The sequence below is a fragment of the Dunckerocampus dactyliophorus genome, chromosome 9, assembly GCF_027744805.1.
Source record: "Dunckerocampus dactyliophorus isolate RoL2022-P2 chromosome 9, RoL_Ddac_1.1, whole genome shotgun sequence".
Taxonomy (NCBI): Eukaryota; Metazoa; Chordata; class Actinopteri; order Syngnathiformes; family Syngnathidae; genus Dunckerocampus; species Dunckerocampus dactyliophorus.
This window is the reverse complement of record NC_072827.1, coordinates 14666510-14688448: the sequence shown is the minus strand read 5'-3', so window position 1 is coordinate 14688448 and position 21939 is coordinate 14666510. Positions and strand designations below refer to the sequence as shown.

Genomic DNA, 21939 nt, shown 5'->3' with positions numbered 1-21939 from the left:
AGGTGGCACAACCCAATGTTGAGTCCAACAAAAACATACCTTCTAGTTGTAAACACTGTGAATTGCTAATTCAAAGCGTAAAAAGCTTAAAAGTAAAATGCACGTTTCATTATTTGCAAGAACACTACTTCTTGCTTGTATCTGAGACCCTGAAGGGTATACAATGTGTCCTCTATTCCTTCTTGCCTCCAAAGGCCACTTATCAGAAAAGACAGTGGTGAGGCCAAATACCAGTGGAGACACACTGGTTTCTGAGAAACCGTTTTTTTCCGCATCCCATCCAAGCAAAATACAACAGTGAGAGTGAGTGATTGAAGTACAGTAGATCCTCCAATTTTTGCAAAAGCAAGTGATTGATACGCCCATAAAAATGTCTATTTCTGACACACGGCTTGCTCCTTCCCCTCCAAACCTTACTGCTATCTTGATGTTGACATTCTCCTCTAATTTCGGATCAAAATCAAAAGTGAAAGTAATTTTTTGATTACATTCAGGTACAGAACCCCCCCATTTTCTTTTCAATTGCCATTGTTCACACGCGACACAATGCGGGTTTAAGCCCAAGTATGCCTCACACATTTATTAAAAGAATTTAAAGTATAAAATGTATAGGCACTAACCACTAGTGAATGATATTGTAAGATGATTGATGAACAGAAGGAATCACAGACACAGTGTAGCCTCTAGCCTGGTTGTCAGGCATGCGCTCGCACTAGAGGCTAGCAGGCCAGAGAAGGTGTTTCTTCAAGCCGTGTCTACATCAGCCACACTGCTTGCCCGATAATAGATTCATTTCTGTTCACCTCGCTGCAAGTTTTGAGGTGGGACTGACCGTCGAAGCGCTTTTGCGACTCACATCACACAACTACGATGCATTTAAAGACCGGCGAAGAAAGTTCGACATCTCAACACGAAAAACAAAACACAAAAAAATATTGTCAGCGAAGCATAAAGACATACACATGTAAAAGTTGTGGGCTTTGTCGCAGTGGTACATGCATGCTGGACATTTTACCTGTATTATCACAGACTTATAAATTATTACTGATAGCCTACCGCAATGTACAGACTGTAAGACGTTACTTTTTTCACAAGCTTTAAACTCTGTGACTTAAACAACGATGCGGCTAATTTATGGCTAAAATAACTACTGTTCTTATGACGCTTCGAGTGTAAAAACAAATAGTAATGCATTCCCGCAATAGAATTAATATCACATTTTGAAGTCTTATGCACTGTGTTTTGATCTGACAAATCTTAAGTAAGTTTGGTCAAGATTAGAATTACTACTGTACAGCCTGTGCTAGGACAGCTTGGATCGTGGCAGCTGAAAAAAGCGATCACACATCTCACTGGAGCTCACGAGTGATACTGGGAACACAGAAGTACAGGTAGGATTGCAAGGTTTATAGTGTGTCTTTCTGTGTCAATATCCCATGTTACAAAGTGGACACATGCGGCTCACAGACAAGTGTGTCCTATATACAGTATGTACAGTATGTTTTTCTCTTTAAATTTGGTGGGTGATTGATTTTGTCAATATCTTATACTGTATTCAGGTGCGCTCAACTGGAATTTACGGTACTTCTGGAGAAAAAACAAGACCAAAAATCTGCAAATGTTAATTTGATCTAAAATAGATCAGAAAGCATCCGCGAGGTCCGTGCGGCTCCGTGCGGACAAGTTATGTCTTTTTCGCACCCACGCCCCCCTCAAGCAGCCCTTTTCATGCGGAAAATTCCCGCTCTACGCACCTCCAAATTTTTCTAACTACGCGGACGGAGACACGCCGAAAAAAATGGCATACGAGCAGGAGATCCTCGCAGCTGAAGTACAGAAATATCGGCAGTTATGAGGCAGCCTACCCTGGCGCACAGTAGTTTAAACATAAAGAAACACTGAAACAAGCTGTGTTTGAGGTCAAGTTGTTTGTTTTTTATTTTCTTTTGCCGTGTTCAGCATACCTTTTGCCGGGGTACAAGTCCCTGTGGTGGGAAAAATGACGAGCTGCTATTGCGAGGGAGAAGAGGACCACCTTCTCTCCCTCTTCTGTCGAGCAGCAAATAAATACAACACAATTCCTCTTCTTCAAGAAGTAGACGCGCAAATGTCGCCATGTTGGAAGTCAAGTAAACAATGGCAAACTTCTTCCGCTGTAGTTTAGTACCGTGGCAGGCGCATGTTTTCGATACACTGCGCCTTGCAGTTTGGGAGCAGACCCCGCACGGAGTATAAAGTCAGGATTTGTGAAAGTACAACCCAGCCTTAAGTATGGCGGTGAGCTAAGTTTTCTTGGTAACACATACACACTGAATGGACTCCCTTTCCCTAGTTTGACCTGTTGTTGTTCAGGAGGATAAGAAATTCCTTGACTATACTTGATTGTACCTGGCAGCGCCAAGTCGGCAGCAGTTGTAACGGAAATTACACACTTGGTGGGCAACACCCAAATGTGTTTCTAAACCTTGGGAGAACACAAGCCAGAGTGTAATTTACACACAGCCACACACACTCTAACTCTCTCTGGAGTAGAATAAGAAGACATCAATTCTATTTTTGCAAGCACTATTTGCAACTGCCACCTCATGTGGCTTTGGCACTTTATGAGCAGTGATAGCCTAACAACCTTTGACATTCAGTGTGTTAAAAATACACGGGGAAAATTATGGGCAGTGTTCTTTGAATTTGCATTTTATGCTTGAGTTCACCATGATAGACTTTGTTGTGCTGATTGGGGTAAATCTGTGTAATCCATAACAGACTCATTCAGGCTTTAATTGTCTCCTGTCTACAAGAAGCACTGCCACTACAGTAGGTGGTCATGTAACACACTGATGTACTTCCAAAAAGCCTTCAGTTTTGCAGGTAAAAATATCTTAAAGTAAATATTGTTCGCAAAATCCCCGGCTAACAGTGAAGTCTAAAGTAATCTGACTCTGTGGTTGCATGTAGTATGTTGTTAACTGAGAAGCAGCACGGTCTCATGACTGCATGCGTGAGAAGGAATCATGATTCTATGCAGAGCTGCCAACATTCGGTGTGTGCAATCTACCTTCCCATAGGTGGCGCATGGGAGTTTTAAAATCAACTTTTACACAGGCGCAGCACAATGAATGAGAGTATGGTATAAAATGTATTTGATTTAATTAATTCAATTCAGACAAAGAGACCAATTAAAGGCTGAGGAAGTTTTTGCAGTTCTTTTTTTTTTAATATTGAACTTGTTAACTCTTTTTAGAATTTTTACAAGTTACAGTGTTCCCTCATTTAACACGTTCCAAAAAATACCAGTTTTAAGTGAAATCCATATAGTAGAAGTTGATTTGTTTTCGTTTTTTATATGTTTATTCGTTCATTATGTATTTTTTCGTTTACAGGATATGTTTTTTCATGTATTATATATGTTTTTTTTCGTTTACAGTGCATGCTTTTTCGTTTACAGGATATGTTTTTTTGTTTATTATATGTGTTTTTAATTTACAGGATATGTTTTTATGTTTATTATATACGTTTTAACTCCTCACCACACACTTTATACACATTTCTCAGACATGAGAAAATATATACAGTGTGTTGAACACATAGGGGGCCTTAAAAGTGCGGTCCAATGGCTGAATCAGCGATGTAGTGTCTCCAAAATAAGCCTGTCTCATCCACATTAAAAACTTGTTCAGGCATATATGCCCCTTCCTCGATAATGGCTTTAAATTTGTTCACGTATGCCTCTGCCCAGCATCCACAGAGGCGGCCTGTCCATGGTCTTGTTGCAGACAGTTAAAGCCCTTTTTGCATCCTTGTTAAAATGTATTGCTGCTATCGTCCTTATTTTATTTTCCTCTTTATGGTACGAACTGAAGATTCATTTATTCCATAATGAGGTCCTACAGCTGCATAAGTTCTACCTTCCTTCAGCATGTCCAGAATTCCAACTTATTGTGCAATGTTTAGGATCTTCCTCTGCCTTTTGGGTGCAACCGCAGGTGCCTTTGTCGATGCAGAACGTTTAGTTGACACTGTGAGTTTTGTCGGGGCGAAAACTCGCAAACATACAATGCTAAGGAGCCACACTGCTAGCAATCAAACGATTATGTAATTTAGGCAAGCTGAACGCATTCTGTAGTCTACAGGACACATTGCATGGAGGAGATTGATTGATGGTCTACGGTCCCTTAGCCAATCGGGACGCACAAGACAAAGCTGGTTCTCCCTTAGCGAAGCAGGACGCAGAACACAATGCGTTCATACGCTGTTAAAAAAAAAACCCAAAACATGCTACACGGTAAAACATTGCACACAAAAAAAATCAGTGTAATAGTGAGGCTGCGTAAAGTGAACCGCATTGTACCCCTGTATTAGGGGTTTTCATTAGCTGTAAAATATAAAGTACTAAATATAAGATATAGCTATAATATAAAATTAAATAATAAAATTGTTATTCAAAATGTTTAATATTTCATTCTGTGTGTGATGAATTTATAGAGTAGACGAGTTTTACTGTTTGAATTGAACGATTTCCAGCGATTTCCAGAAGGCTTTTGTGGAATCGGGAGGAGTCGGCAGCTCTGTGCTCTGTGAGATTATCGTCAAATATTTAAGCCAGCCAGACAAGCAAATCAGACGTACAAGTGAAAAAACAACAAACTCTATGGCGGATGTAAAAACATGTTGACTCTCTTCAAAAGTTTGGCACTCAGAAGAAAAAGTGACACGCTCGCTGCTATTTCTGAGGGTGTAGCATTGCTTCCTTTTTTTGGGGGTGATGAAGAAAGTACCACTTTGGTCGCATTCAATCAACAGACTGTCCATGCCTGTGGCGAACCAGGAATGCTGCACACAACGCCCGAGGAAGCAACAGAACCAGGTCCCACAAGGCTTCTATGAGGTTAAAAGTTTGCCGCAAATGAATTTAGTGGTAATAGCACTTCTCCTCCCTTTCATGGCAATAAACAGGAACTATTATTGTAGTTCCCATTTCTTTCGGGGATGATTTGATGATGATATCCTAAACTCGCTTGTGCTTTTCAGTCACAATTTTTAACTGACCTTGCTGTAGCAGCAGGAATCGGATTCGATAAAACAAGTCCGCAACCGTGTTTGATTAAAAATTAAATTCTTTTAATTGTTTAGAATTGTTTTGTTTTCTTATGTTTGCACCACGTACCTAAATGTCGTCAAATACAGTGGAACCTTGGTTAGCGTCATTAATGCGTCCCAGAAGGTCAGAAGCTAACCAAAACATACTCGAATTTAATACATTTTTCCCAAAACAAATCATGTAATTCCAATTATAACATTTTCTTATAGTTATTTTTAGTTTTGCAGGCAGAAAACACTTCAAAACACATATAAATGACAAATGGAAGCTATAAATGAACATTGAACGTTACTTTCACCTTCATTAAAGACATGATTGTTGACAAAGACGGTGATGCGGCAGCGAGATCCACTCAGACACCACCTGTGTGTTTTGCTATGAGTTATTTATTGAATTCAATAGTGTTTCAGGAGAGGCAGAAACTTGTGGCCTAACTGTGTTAGTTACGGACTAAGAACTAAAGACAACTTCATCATAGACGGGTGACGGACATCCGGCCCCTGTTTGCATGTGTTAGTAAACTACTAGGCTGCTAACAAGGACGTTTTGTGATAAAAATGCATTAAGAATACAGTTGGACTCACGCAGTGTATTAATAAAATGACAAGCCATGCGGCTAACTGGAAAACGTCTGCAAAGCATTGCAAATGTTTAATGTACATTTTCAACATTAACCGAAAAACACGCTAACCGGGGAGTAAGCTAACCGAGGTCCCACTGTATTATTGTTTTAGATTGCAACATATGATTAATAATGATGTCTGGAATTCATGTTGAAATACAATAGTAAGCAAATGTACTCACCTTCGGAAGTGTCCTCACAATTCTGGTTGAAGTTCTCATAAGAGTCCCAACGAATCAGAGGATCTTGTGTGTTGTAATCCACAGAGACGCTCGGCCCATTCTCTAGGTGATCCATACCTTGACCAGAAGTACAAAAAGACAGAGCAGCAATGTGAATGAAACGTCCAAAATTGAAACAGCAATAGTATGCCTATATAGACAGACACATTGATTCTTACCATGCATTTTTTCTGGGCCAAAGGAAAAAATAAACTCCACCTTCCCATATTCTGGAAACCTCTCATCTGCACATAGGAAATAATCAAATATATCACATTTGGGAAGTCTATCGTACTCATAAATGTGTCAGTACCACAGTAGAACACATCAAATGGATTAAATATTATTCAATAATTTGCAATTTGGCGTAATTGCAGTCGTTGTGAGGGGTCGTATTGCCTACCTTTGAACGTCTCATCTAGTTCGTCTTTTCCAAAGATAATTCCCAGGTCATGAACAGCACACGTGTGAAACTGCACCCGGAAAATCACATCTCGGCACGGACCACAATAACGTTTGTGGTAGCACTTGAGCTGCAGAATGAAAGTCATCGGATGAGACTGATAAGGAATTGCAGAAAAAAAAGCATGACATCCTTGGTGACAGCACTTTCAATGCACAAGGATAAACCAAGTTAAGGAGGAAGTACAGTATACTTTACTATACTGTACTATACAGTACAGTGCACATATAGACAAACAACCATTCACACATTCAATTAGAGCTTCCAATTAAGCTAGCGTGTTTGTGAAATGTGAGAAGAACCCAGAGTACCCGGAGAAAACCCACACATTCCCGCAGACGACATGCAAACTCCACACAGACATGTTGTAACGGAGATTCAAACCCTCGAGATCCTGACTGTGAGGCTGCCATGCTAACCACTAGGTCACCGTGCGGCCGGCAACAAGATGTTGTGATAGCAAATCTATAACAAGCACCATAACAGAACAAACCGACCCAGACAAACACATTGTTTTTCAGCGGTGTCTTCAGCAAAACACCTCATTTCAGAGCCTGCTAGTTTTGTCTCTAAATATACTGTACATAAACCTCAACAAATAGTTAGCACATGATAAAAATTCCCGAATGGACGCGTATTCAACGTTTTTCCCATAAGGCTTTGCGGTGACAGTTCACATTCATCATATCATATAGAATAACATAAATATACACATAACTCAACAAAAGCACAACATTTTTGTTTTTGCTCCCAGTTCAACTCAAAGTTTAAATACATTTTTTTTCCAAGTACACAAAAGGCGTATACAGTAGTCCCTCGCCACTTTGCTGTTAAAATTTTGCAGCTCTAATAACGTTTTTTCATAGATATATTAATTGATTAATCAAGCTGTTTTGTGGTTGAACACGGGCCATCATTAGAAAGCATTATTAACAGCATATTGAAGCATTTTTTCCTAGATTAAGCAATTTCAAGTATAAAAATTGTTAAATGAACTAAAATACAAATATAAGACATTCAGAAAACGCATTCAAAGACGTTGGGAATGATATGTAGTATTCGACAGTACGCTAGCCACTAGGGGTCAGTAATGTTACTGTAATGGTCGTTGAGACAAACTATCGCCAGAGTTGATAGCCGGAACAACAGACTTTTATTGCAGGTTTGAATTACCTCACGACTGCCACACTAATCCATAAAAAAAATCCCTAACAAAAAAACAGGCAACTGTTGCAGCTAAAACTACAAAATGAACCCCCTACGTCACTCCTGTCCACCCGTCTCTAATCTCCCTCAAGACATTTATATCAACACACAAGCACAAGTCTTATTTATGTCTTAAATGTCTTATTTACTCTTATTATGTCTACTATATTGGGTAATACAAGTGTAAATGTGTCTATAGAGGCGGTATTTCATGTAAACCGAATGTCGTAAGCAGCTTTTCTATGCTCTAACTACGAAAATATTCCATTTCTAAATAGGGAATCCTGGTTCACAAAACTTCAGTTATCATGGCCGGGCATGGAACCAATTATTGAGGGACAAACAAGGGATTACTGCACAGTTAAACTACACATTTTGGAGTGGCCTTTTATCGTGGCCAACCTAAGCCACACTTGTGCAATAATCATGCTGTCTAATGAGCATATTCATATGCCACACTTATGAGGTGGATGAATTATGGATGCATTTTTGAGAGAGATGTACGTATAAACAGTTTTAGATCTTTGAGTTCAGCTCATGAAAAAAAAGCATTGTGTTTATATTTATGTGAGTGTGTACATACACACAGTATACAGTATACAGTATATATCGGTACACAGAGCTAACGTCTCAGTCAGCCGAAGCGCTTGGCAGAATCCAATAATCAGTCTTGAATAAAAGATGACTTCTCGGCTCTGCTCAGGTGCTAAATGGAATGGCCTTAGACTGTACTTACTGTAAGTGTTCAAATTCCCAAAGTTAAAATTATGGCCCTGAAAAAATGCAATGGATAACATTACGGCCTGGATAAGAGAAGATGCAGAAATGTAGCTGATGTTGACATGATTTCTCTGCTTGTCTATAAACCAAACTTAAGACACTCACAGGTGCTATCCAAGATTATATATTATGTACAATTACGTATTTATTTCCCACCAATATACAATAATATACTTGTGCACCCCCCATCTCTCTTTCTCCAAGCGTAAACAGAACTTCCTCTCAGGCAGGAGTCAAACTTTTATTGCAAATTGCTATTTAGGTGTCATTCTTTCCAGCAGCACAGGCTGCTAATGAGGACCTTTAAACAAAGTTGGGGAATGTGATCCAGACCCCCTAAAACCTGTTTTTTAATGATGTTTCTATGAATGAATACTATAAACTCCACATGCTCTTACTGCATTCTTCCAATGTCAAGTTGTAAAAAAACAACAGGATTTCCTCCTAAGTAATAAAAATGATCTCCACATCGCAACAGCTGTTAATCGGTGATTAACATTTTGGCTTTCTTATTGCCAAAAAATTGAAGTAAAAGAAAAGTCTGACTGAGACTCAACATTTTAGCCACAGCTAAGAATGTACAGTATATGTTTAAATTAACACAATATTATCCAGCGTCAGACACAAAAATAACCTTCTATATAAAATACTGTATATTACAGTTTATTACGGTTAATTGGTTCTAGACCCGACCGCGATAAATTAATTTCCACAAAGTAGGATTCAATATTAATAAATGGAATATTTTTGTAGTTAGAGCATAGAAAGCCTGTTTATGTTTATTTTACCATTATTAGAGCCCTGTAGACATGAAATAACACCCCTATAGTCACCTTTACGCTTGTATTGCCCAATATAGCAGGAATAATAACAGGAAATAAGCAATCTTAGACATGAATAAGACTCACACGTTAGCAATGGCAGCGTACTTCCTGGTGTCTCATCAATGTAATGTTACTGACACCTAATGACCAACCAGCGGGCCATCTGCATGTCTCTTGCAATTTTCCCCATTTTTGCACGTAGCCAGCACGCAGGACCATGTAAGTCGGGATGTAAGGACCGCTTAATTTTTTAAAAACTGCAATAGAGTGAGGGCTGTGATGTAGCAAGGGAAGAGTGTATATTTTAGTTATCAGTTTGCGTACCGCCCGGTTAGCGTAAAATATGGCTTGCATCATGTCGTGTTATTGATACACTGGATGAGTCCAACTGTGTTGTAACATATTTTTATCACAATCGTTCCTTTTAACATGACAACCGGAACAGGAAGTCATTGTCCCCCAGCTCGGTCGCCCGTCTATGATGTCATGAACGGTTGACTCTGTAGTTCTTTGCTAACTAAGACAGTTACACCACAAATATCTGCTTTTCTTATTCATCACGGCTGCAAAATAACCCAAACGGAGCAAAAAGAAGGTTGCAAGTGCCAGCATTTTGATAAAGAAGGTGAGAATTCAAGAAATAACTCATGGCAAAACACGAAGGTGGTGTCCTAGTGGATCTCGCTGCTGCCTCACTTTGTCAACTATCAAGCCTTCAATCAAGGTTAAAAGATGTTAAATATTCATTTATCCATTTTATTTGTCATTCATGTGCATTTCCAATTGTTTCCTGCATGTAAAACTAAAATTGCAAATCTATACCATTTTTGGGTGTTTCTACTTTAAACCTTCTTTCTTTAACTATTTGTTTTCACTGATGCACATCAGTCATTTAACTGCTGAAAAATATTGAAATCCTTCCCAAGGACTTGTCTTTTGGTTTAAGAAATGTAAAACTACTTCCTACATCAGTAGCAGTAATTATTCAATGGAACGCTAACATGCATTTGTTTGGTTAAATCCAGTTGCTGACTTTTTGCAAGACAAACAACGACCATACACGCATTGTTTAAGCACCAGCATTTGTTCTTACCAGAATGTCCCCTTTCAGAAGCAGACCGGGTTCAATGGTGATGCAAATACTTGTCTGACCGTCTCCTTGAACATTACTGCAAAAGAGGAAAACAGACGATAAGAGCTGTGCCTTCACAGTTACTACAAACACTTCATTGGTAAATGCATTTGATATTTTGCAACATCTTTCTTTTTAAAGCTGTTGCTGTGTAATGGTGAGCACAACATACTCATCATCTGCTTACAATTATTTTCTTTCAAAGTGGCCATCGCTGAGTATAATCACTGAGCTGGACTAATTCGGGGTATTAGTGTCTACATGACTGTCTAACGACTGGTGGAGTGGATCAAAGTGTGGAGAGTGCTAATAGGGAACATGTGAGGGGAAAAGTGGGAAGGAATGTGATTTGGGGCTTTGTGGGAGTCTGGAGGTAAAAGTGCACGACTCTTCCACTATTTCACGCACTTTGTGCAAGCTCTCACAATATGGAAGACTTTACGAGAGAGATTTGCATTGGATGGACTGGTAACATGTAATATTAATTGGAATTAAGCGTTACGTTTTAAGACGCACGTAGCATTTTTCATTGGCTCACATGGTGTTGGAGATCCAGAGCATGGGGATGTATAGCTACTTGTTGTAGATAGATGCTATGTGGGGCACCCCCTCCCTGGAGGCCGGCGCAAGATGAGGCAGCGTTTGTAACAGCCAATGACAGAAAAAGCCACCTTAAGCCCACCAGATGGCAACAAACACAGGTAGGCTATTATACATGACAGCTGTTCTGTGCCCACCGGTGGGCAAATAGGGGATGTTTTTCTTACTGAAGAATATTAAAAAACAGCAAAAAGAAGACACAGTTAATGTGTGTTCAAACAAAGGTTAACATATGTTTAAAATTATATAATCCCTCTGAAAATAGTCAAATATGATGGCTAAACATTCAAATCAAAAGAATTAAATGTTAAAACAGATTAACGCTGCAACAAATAATTGATTAATCATAGATTAATTAATCGACAACCCTTTTGGTATTCAATTAATAGTTTTTGGTTGAAAAATGTAAATATCTTCTGATTTCAGACTCTCAAATGTGATTAAAAGCAGACCTATTATCTTTGTGTTTTACGCAAAAACAAGCTATTCACACACATCAGGTTTGACTTTGGAAATCAGTGATGGACATTGTTGCCTGTTTTCTATTTTGCGGGCCAAATCATTAACTGTTTGTGTTTGGTTCATAGTGATTTGGTCCATATAGGGCCGATTACCCGAATAATCGAAACAACAAGCTTCAGATTAATCGACAGAGAAAATAATCATTAGTTGTCTCCCTAAAATAGATGATATTTTAAATGTGTTAAAAAATATGTTGGCCAGCAAAAGTTTGCCATTGTTTTCGTACAACAATGAAAATTTTAAATGTTTTGTTAATTTTTGCATCTTAAAAGTGGAACCTCAGTAAGATAAGCTCTGCTTCTTCCTACTCCTTTTTGGACATTGTGAACGGTAACATGAAACATTTCAATGTAACCTATATGCATGTTCGAAATAAATTAAACCATTACACCATTATCAGTTAGCGTCATTAATCCGTTACAAACGATCCGAAGCAAACCGAAAGGTATTCTAACCAAATCCATTTGTTCGCATGTTCCCAATAACCCAAAAATGTTAACACAAAACACTACTCTGGTTTCCATGCTAACACGATGCTAACAGGGATGTTGTGTGATAAAAATCCGTTAAGAGTTGACACAGTTGGACTAACGCAGTGTATTTTAAAGGATGCGCGCAATATTGTACGCGAGCCGGGGAATGTATGTGAACGTTTGCAAATATTTCTGGACTCGAGAATCATCAGAGTCCCAGGAAAATCTTGCAGACTTCCACAAAATTGCCTGTTTGCTTGTTTCACTGCCCCCGAGTTACAAATAACAATAGGAAAGACAATGGTAATGCGAACGTGCCAGTCAGGGGGTAGGCTGCAAATGAAAATGACTTTTTAAATAATTATTTTTATTGCTAATACAAGCATTTGAGTGTCATTATGTGTAAAGACTTACTAGATTCCAGATGTGTAGACGGGCTGCATGGCCTGGTATATTTTGAGGAAAGGACGACATCCTAAAAATAAAACACAAGGGGTGTCTCGCACACAAGCATTTCGGAACATTATGAGAACATGTGTGAGTGCACGGGGGGTTAACCTCCTTTCGACTCAAAGTTGGGAATCCCGTGCATGATGACATGGTGAAGAAACAAGGGCTTGTTGTTGATCTTGATGTGTCCACTGAGCAAACCACTGAAGTACTCCACATACCTACACATGACAGGAGGAGAGAAGCACCAGCTGTTGAATTTATTCCTTGTAATGGACCCTTACACTTAAAAAATGCCAGTAGTACAGTAGCACAGTAATCCCTCGCCACTTTGCACTTTGAATTTTGTGGATTTACTCTCATGGTTAATCAAAAATATACTCCTGATCATAATTTTAAGACCAGTTTAAAAATTGCAAGAATTTATATTTTGCACTGTTGGATTTTAAGGAGCTTCAAAATGCAAAAAGAAGATAAAGGAATGAGACAAAAAGTGCTTGAATATGCAATTTATTGCAAACAAGCATTAAAGGGATAGTTCAGACTTTTTGACATGAAGTTGTATGACATCCCCATCAGCAGTGCAGTCCATCAGCGGTGACATACCCCACACTTCTGGTCGGATTTTGGTGAAAAGGAACATAGCTCCAGTTAGTTGGTGGGGTCACTTAAGTAAAGAGTTTGGCTTCTGAAAACAATATACATTCAAAAGAGTAACACATTTGCATCACAAAAATGCAGCGTTCGCTGACGAAGCTCTTCGGATGAGGAGCGAAACGTCCGACACATTCTTCACAGAAGTACAGATGACGTCTCAAGAAGCCTTTCCCTCGACATAGAAAAACAAAAAAAACAAAAACAAAACTCCCCTAAAATAGAAATAAAATGTTCAGAAAATGTCTCAGTAATGAGGAGCTGCACCATTCTTGTTAATCGCCTCAACAATTGGTTTGCGCATGCTTGATGCCAGTGTGTCCAGGAGGCTAGTGGTGGGAATGTTGCTCCAGGTGGTGAAGATGGCTTCACAGAGGGCATCCACTGTCTGGAACTGATGTACATTTTTGTAAACTTCCCCTGACATCTATCCCCAAATGTTCTCAATTGGATTTAGATAAGGGGAACACACAGGATGGTCCAAAAGAGTGACGTTATTCCTCTGGAAGAAGTCCTTTGTTAGGCAGGTATTGTGAATTGCAGGGTTGTCCTGTTGAAAAACCCAGACGAGGGCCTTCAGTGATGAGGGATGCCCCCTGCAACATCTCCACATAGCCAGCTGTCGTTTAACCCCCCTGCACAACCTGAAGCTCCATTGTTCCATTGAAGGAAAAAGCATCTCAGGTGGGAGCTCCTTGTCATGTCAGTAACGTCTGAAGCCATCAGGACCGTCAAGGTTACATTTTTTCTCATCAGAGAATACAACTTTCTTCCACCTTTCAATGTCCCATGTTTGTTGCTCTTGTGCAAATTCTAAATGGGCAATTTTGTGGTGTTGAAAGAGACGAGGCCTTTGAAGACGTTTTTTTATTCTTAAAACCCTTCTCTCGCAGATGCCGCCTGTTGGTGATCGGACTGCACTCGGCACCAGTAATAACCTAGATTTGGGCCGAGGATCGTGTCGTGTCTTGACGGACAGCCAATCGGATTCACCGCCTCAGGGCCGGTGACATTTTTTTGGGTCTACCACTTGACTTTTTTGATTCATAACCCTCAAGATCCTTTAAGAAGTTTCAAATGACTATCTTACTGCGTCCAACCTCAGCAGCAACGTTGCGCTGCGAGAGGCCTTGCACATGCAGCTCAACAATGCGACAATCCGCATTCAAAGAGAGAACGCTTTTTTGCCTTTTTGCCATCAAGAGATCAAGACAGTGTGAATACCTGACAGGAAATGACATTGAATCCACATTTTTGCCAAGATTTTGGCTTTTAAAGGTTGTGGTCTTGAACAGTTGTTGAACAGCCTATTTCACGCTACTGCTTGTTTGCAATAAATTGCTTTCTCAAAAATGTTTTGTCTCACTCTCATTTCTTCTTTTTGCATTTTGATGCTCAACTTTGAAACTACTTAAGATCCAACAGTGCAAAATGTAAATTTTTGCAGTTTTGCAACTGGTCTTAAATTTTTGATCAGGAGTGTATATTAAATAATAAATCATGCTGCTGTTATTAGTCAAAAATATGCATAGCTAAGACAATTTTACATATATTTGGGCCAAATTAATCATTTTCACGTATAAAATATGGCTAAACACTAAAGTGCAATTGTAAGGCATTCAGGAAGCGCATTAATGCGATGAGATGTAGTATTCCAGACTGGTCACTAGGTGTCAGTAATGTTACTGCAATGTTCGCTGAGAGCACCACACTTGACTCACTAACAAAACAACTTTACTTTTTAAGATGTTTTAAAAACACTTCGGACAAAATTTACAACCAGTGGTACTAGTGGGCTAAAATTATTTTATTATTTTTTATTTCCTTTTTTTGGGGCATCTGTAGTCTTTGTGAGACAGTTCACTTATGGGTCAGTCTCCTAATGTAAACAAGCAGGAAAGGGGAACTGACCTTCTCTGAGAGGGTTGACCTACAGGAAGCACTTTATCTTCATAGAAGCGCTTCATGGCGAACCTGTCCAGAGCTTGGTCCGCACTGCATTTAGACAAAACATAGGTGGTTTGGTTCAATTCCATCAAACAGAACTTCACATCCTCTATAAATTGTAAATGCCCACACAACAAAACAGTACGCCTTAAATATTTCGCCTCACATTGCAGCCTTCCTCCTTCAGTTATGAGATGTGAGCTGGTGTGGTTTACTGCTTTACCCACCTGGCAGATATATTGCTGTAATGCATGTAGGCAGCCACTACCACGCCAGTTCTGCCTCTGTTGCCCTGAAAAGGAATCAGTCAGGCAAGAGTGAGCAACACATGTTATCTTGATCAAGGAGGTGTTCCAAATAGGCTGTACACACATTATTATCCTGTGTACAGTGGATATGCACATTAACGATACAGCATTCTTAGTCAAAAAATTGTTTTAATAATTTTTTTCTCCAAACATAGGCTGTTTTGTTCCACAGAAACCGTCTCATTCACCATAACTCACTTATAAATACAAGCTGATACAGGTAAAACGTACAGCATAATGTACCACAGTTAGAAAGCCCACGTTTTTACATGTTTTACGTCTTTTCGTTGAGATTTCGCACTTTGTTTGTCTGTCCTTGAGCGCACCATGGACACAAAATTAATAAAACTACTGTAATATATCTACTGTAATCATTTATAGGCAGAATTTTCTATGAAAAAATGCATGAACCTAAACATTAAGACTCCAAATAATGATTTCACTTCCACTTCCTTGTTGAAAAATTATGTAATGCTGGATGTTCTAATGCTATAATGTGTCATATGGCATGACAGCATGTGCACATCCAACACAACCTTCTTCCTTGGTAACAAGCGCCAACGCTTCCAAGCTGACAATTACTCAACTCCCTGGAAAAAAACAAGACCAGTTGATATAGCAACAGTCTTGTTTGTAACCTCCCTGTGGGAACTTCTTGGAATGAGCAACAGCAGTTTGGGATCCCACTGCCAACGATTATGTTACAAAACACAATCAGAGATGCACTGAAACTAATTTGGGACGCAAGGCCAGTAGTTGTCTTTAGATACTGTAGATTTCTTATGGCTTGCGTTGGTGCACTGATGAGCGTGGTTCACCACATGACTATAATGTGACGCGCAAAAACAGGAAAATATCGGTCACCGCAGTTGTTAAGGATGAAAATAACCAAGCAACCAATTGTAGCGTATAGTTTACTCTGATTTGTATTTTTCTCCCCAACACAGCACACCATAAAAAGCCAAACATGTGGCTTCAATGACAAGCAATAAATCACTGCAACCTCAGGGGAGGTAAGGGGTCCCAAGAAACGCCAAAGCACACAATTTACTGTCCGAAGCCTGTTATCACAGTCTCACCTTATTGTGTATCACGACCACATTGTGGCTGTCTGCACTCAGCCAAGTGTCCATGGCTTTGCAGATGCTGCAGATTTTATCCAGAGCTGGTGCATGATGGTCAGGCCAGCCAAAGTCCAACACCTGGGGAAAATGACCACAGAATGTCCATGAGGTGGCTCTCAATGGGAAAAGAGATAAAAAAAAAAACAACAGTGCTGAGGTTTACCTTTGAGTTAAGTTGACTTATGTCATAACGCTTCTCACTCAGGTTGAAGAGCTAAGGAGGGCAGAAAAAAATAAGATGTTATTGTTCCTTCATCGTGTGGCATGACTGACAACGGATTTATACATGGAATGTGAAACAAAGAGCCACGGAGACAAGAATTATGTAGTGTGACTACAGTGGATCAGGATTCAGCGATACAGCATTTGCAAATCCTCAAATTTGCTGATTTTGGGCAGAAAATAATTGTTTTTTTCATTTTTTTTCACAGAAAACATCTAATTCACCCTAGGTCAGTGATAATTTATAAATATATGATAATACAGGTACAACGTACAGGATATACATGCGTATACCATGTTTATGCCTTTATGTTTCACTGATGATGTTTTTTCGCCAAGTATTGAGATGTCGCACTTTGTTCAGTGGTCCCTGAACATTTTATTATGCTCCGATCAAGGTTTTATTCTGCCGATTCCGATATCGAACATCCATGACTGAGATCGGCTAATACAGATGCCAATACCAATTGCTTGGATTAAAGGGATAGTTTGGATTTTTTGACATGACGTTGTATGTCATCCCTATCAGCAACGCAGTGCATCAACAGTGACTTTTCCCCCACTTCGTCCCGTGAGCCGAGTTCTGGTCGGTTTTCAGTGTTGAGGAAAGTAGTTCCGGCCAGTTGGTGTTTACTGCTGCTGTGTCTTCCGTCCTTATTTCACTCAGAACTCAGACAACTCTAAGCAGGCGTCCTAAAACGCTTGTTTGCGGTAAAACACATCACGGTGTAAACACACTCATACAGCAAGGATGCCGCATATACACACACAGCCACACTAGCATGCTCTGCTAAACGAGGCTAACCCTGCTAGCTTCCACTCACACTCTGTAAGCAATGAGTTTAAAAGTTTTTTCAAACTTTCGCCGGTGTTTCTACATGTTTAGTTTGGGAGGGAGCGGGATAGTGTTTGAGAGGAGATGCCACCACAATTCAGCGGTCCGCTGGAGAAATATTTCCCCGCACAAGTGTTCCTCCTCCTCACGATGAGAGCATTTAATTCACAATAAGTCAATGTACGCGAGATTCCATCTTTAACAGTAGATTCCGGAAATCACAGGGCCCTATGCTTCACTGCACACAGGGCAGCAATAGTACGAGCCACAAGTGATCGCTTTTTGTGAAAAGCATTTATCAGCATCAGCCAATCACGTGTTTTTATGGAAATCGTCCAATACTGATCGGTGGCCGATTGATCGAAGCATCCCTTCATTTTATACATTAAAATGCGTTTAATAAGTGTGTGAGACATATTTCAGGCTCACACCTGAATTGTGTTGCAGGTGAACAATGCAAGGTGGGTTTGCTATGTGTCAAAAATAGACAGATATATAAGGGCATCCATTACATGAGTCTGGAATGGAATCCCTGCAAAAAGCAGAGATCTACTTTATAGGCTCAAAACATCATCCTTCAGCCTGACTCGGGACCTGATAGCGTTGACTGTTTCTTCCCATACCGACATTAAATGTGTGTGATTTAAATGTCATCAAAAATGTATTTTACTATCATGTGTAATCAGATATTGTACAGCTCCAGTTAGTTGTTTACATACACTCATCACTCATCATTGACGGCGTCTTGATTGATTTACAGCTCTCGTGCCAGGGGTGAGCGCTTGGCATATAATGCTCCACTAAAACGCTAGTGGCAGGGTTTTCCTGAGAGTGGGCAACCACAACTCTCTTCTCTTTGACTAGCTAGCTTCCGGTGTAGTAGTAAACAATGGTGACTGGCGACACCCACTAACATATTGAAACGACTTGTTGGTGTCGTAACATTGATGTTCCCAAATCTGGTGTTGGTGAAATGTACTTTTTGCCGCCTCCCCAAGAGGGAAAACCGGACATGATACACACCTCTGCAGTCTGCTTTGACGTTAAGGTTAAAATTTTGGTGCACCTCAAGCTCCGCTGGAAGGTTCGGAGGGGGCAAAGCCAGCCGACGTCGCTTACGCTGGCATCATGGCAGCATAATTAAGCCTTTAAACATACAAAGCTGAGCAGTGAAAATGTCTGAAATGGGTAATGAAATCTAGCTACAAGCCAAACGCCAATGTTTGTTGGTGTGTCTTTGGGATACAAGGAGATTGGACAACACTGCATGATGCCGTCTCTCTGCACATACTGTTAAAGAATCACCTCACACTGCAGCAAAAATCAGTGGCAAACATTGTTCGGTGTACTAAAATGTGTGCTAACATTACGCAATCCCTCATGAGAGTGTGTCTGGAGCTGAAAGATAGCAGCTGATAATCGTCAGTCTTTATGTACTTGATGCAATTTCCTTCCATATGCTCAGAGTACTGTACCAGGTAGTTGTGACCATGTTTGGACCGCAGCATGGAGGCGACCTCACGCAGGTTCGAGGCATAGCTCTGCTCTTCTACGCTGCCGGGGAAGGAGACGGAGATGATCCTCTCTGTGATGTAAATCAGGTCCAGCTCATATCTGTCTTCCAGGGACTGCAGCAGGCTAACACTCCTGTCAAAAACATATTTTTTTTTTTACATATGTGTCTTATATTTACAGTTTAAGTTATTTAACTCAGAACTGGCTTACGGCACACAAAATAGCTTAAGAAAATTGCTAGACTGTGAGAAATGTGTATTAATTGCCAGAAATAATACAGCATGTGATTTGAATACACATGCTTGTAGTTATGTCAAAAACATGGGCCAGTTACAGCTCATGAATGTGGTAAAATAATGTCCACAGCTGTTTATTAATTTCCTATTTCTATGTCATAAACATTGTGATTGTGGCATGTAATTCATAAAAGTGATTCCATGTGGAACAATTTTATCATGTACATGGTATGTGCACATGGATCTTTTGCAAACTTTAGTTTCACACAAAGCCTTGAATGCACTGTGAAAAATGCAGTCGAAACAATATACAATACAGGTGGTCCTCGGGTTACAGTGTTTTGTGGTTACAAAAATATAAATTAATTAAAAACGTAATTTTGGTGCTGCTGCCAGGATGCCTTATCTATACCGCTCCGTGTAGCTGAGAATGAGAGTGGATAACAACGCTTATTAATTAACTTTTTTGCTTCTTTAGGTCTCCCAAGTGCAAGGCAGGCTCTTCAGGATGATATACTGTACCGTCAAGGAAATGAAAAGCCATCACCAAGGAAGTGAAAATGAACATCATAAAAAGCTCCTGAGAGAGGAGAAACACCCACCAACACTGGACTCGCTTTCAGTCTTAACCGTTGGACTGTTGCAACCATCAGATCATATTATTGAGCCTGGTAAAGGATCTGCTCATATGAAAGTGACGGTAATAACTACGCAGCATAGTGGTCTTATTATTGAGATGGAAACATTGCTAGCGTTTTGGCTGGAAGACCAGAATCAATCACAGTGAGCCTTGTGTTACTCTTTGATTTAATGATTGTATTTTACCATCCTTCATGTGTTCTGCATACAATGTGAGTGACTGAGGAGTTAATTTAGATATATACGACCCGGCTTACACCAAAACTCAACTTACATCACAGTCTAGGAAGGGAACTCCTTTGTAACCAGAGGACTGCTTGTGACACCTGTGACCTGTGAATCTGACGCATTTTTAAGCAGTATTGCGTCTTTCTGCGTAAACGATGAGCAAAACATATCTGAAAGGGACACACATTACCCACTGATGGTACAAAATATATTCATACCATGTTCTGTGACTGTGTACTGGATTTAAAAGTATTATTTGGTCATCATTATAGTAACTTTGATCCATCCATAAGTATCAAGTGTAAAGGCAAACTGATAAAATGTATGACATGTGCATAGTATTCTTGAATAGTGGATTATGAAACGCTGGATCACATCCGTTGGTGTGAAAAAGTGCCCCATTTCTGAATTTTTTTGCATGTTTGTCACACTTAAATGTTTCAGATCATCAAACTAGTTTAAATATGAGTCAATGACAACACAACCGAACACAAAATGCAGTGTTTAAATGAAACTTTTTATTACTGAGGGAGAAAAAAATCATCCAATCCTACATGGTTGTGTGTGAAAAAGTGATTGCCCCCTAAACCTAATAACCGGTTGGGACACCCTTAGCAGCAACAACTGCAATCAAATGTTTGCGATAACTTGCAGTGAGTCTCTTACAGCGCTATGGGGGAATTTTGGCCCACTCATCTTTGCGGAATTGTTGTAATTCAGCCACATTGGAGGGTTTTCCAGCATGAACCGGTGCTGGAAAGGTCATGCCACAGCATCTCAATAGGATTCAGGTCAGGACTTTGACTAGGCTACTCCAAAGTCTTCATTTTGTTTTTCTTCAGCCATTCAGAGGTGGACTTGCTGGTGTGTTTTGGATCATTGTCCTGCTGCAGAATCCAAGTTTGTTTCAGCTTCAGGTCACAGACAGATCGCTGCACATTCTCCTTAAGGATTTTTTGGTAGACAGCAGAATTCATGGTTCCATTTATCACAGCAAGTCTTCCAGGTCCTGAAGCAGCAAAACAGCCCCAAATGATCGCACTACTGTCAAGCTGTATAGGACTTGCACCAGCCTGAACTTGAAAAGGCCGAGAAGATCGTAGAGGACGCTTTATCAACTCAACTCCAGTAGACTTTCTAGAATTTTATTTGACACCTAAGCTATTTACAGGAGGACAGGTTAAGTTGATATCCTTAGAATCAGAGAGGAATAGCATCGAATTATTACTCATTGCTATACAGTTTGTAACTTGGGAACAACAATAGCTGTCACATACCAGTGATCTCTCCGGTCTTCTCTTGTTACAATCATTTGAATAGTTGTGACAAAGATACTTGAATGATACTGAATGATAATGTTCTTTTTGTTCAGCAGTGGTTTGAACACTTTAACTGAGGTAAGCGAAGCCTGCAGTTCTTTGGATGTTGTTGTGGGGTCTTTTGTGACCTCTTGAGTCGTCGTTGTACTCTTGGGATAATTTTGGTTGGCCGGCCACTCCTGGGAAGGTTCACCACTGTTCCATGTTTTCGCCATTTGTGGATAATGGCTCTCGCTGTGGTTCACTGGAGCTCCAAAGCTTTAGAAATGGCTTTAGAACCGTTTCCAGACTGATAGATCTCAATCTCAGTTATGTTTTAACGGGTGGCAATCACTTTTTCACAAAGGGCCATGAAGGTTTGGATTTTTTTTCCTCCCTTAATGATAAAAAGTTTCATTTAAAAACTGCATTTTGTGTTCAGTTGTCTTGTCATTGACTAATATTTAAATTAGTTTGACGATCTGCGGTGCAACACTTTTTCACACCACTGTACGTCATTTGTCTCTGATATTGGACCAGTGTGG

The 21939-nt window shown here is 39.9% G+C and overlaps 1 protein-coding gene across 10 annotated transcripts in view; it reads right to left on the bottom strand.

The window, feature by feature from the left end:
* Window positions 1-21939, bottom strand: part of tns1b (tensin 1b) — a 172390-nt gene that overhangs the window by 30573 nt on the left and 119878 nt on the right. For 9 of the 10 annotated variants that reach the window (XM_054786473.1, XM_054786479.1, XM_054786469.1 and 6 more), the window contains 11 exons: window positions 18954-19125; window positions 16585-16635; window positions 16377-16499; window positions 15217-15281; window positions 14954-15037; window positions 12497-12609; window positions 12353-12413; window positions 10305-10380; window positions 6342-6471; window positions 6120-6183; window positions 5900-6024 (listed from right to left, as the gene is read on the bottom strand). In XM_054786473.1, coding sequence (XP_054642448.1) covers window positions 5900-6024; window positions 6120-6183; window positions 6342-6471; window positions 10305-10380; window positions 12353-12413; window positions 12497-12609; window positions 14954-15037; window positions 15217-15281; window positions 16377-16499; window positions 16585-16635; window positions 18954-19125 — 1064 coding nt within the window. Of the gene's footprint in view, window positions 1-5899; window positions 6025-6117; window positions 6184-6341; window positions 6472-10304; window positions 10381-12352; window positions 12414-12496; window positions 12610-14953; window positions 15038-15216; window positions 15282-16376; window positions 16500-16584; window positions 16636-18953; window positions 19126-21939 lie in introns of all 10 variants that reach the window. The other variant, XM_054786471.1, reaches the window with a different exon arrangement.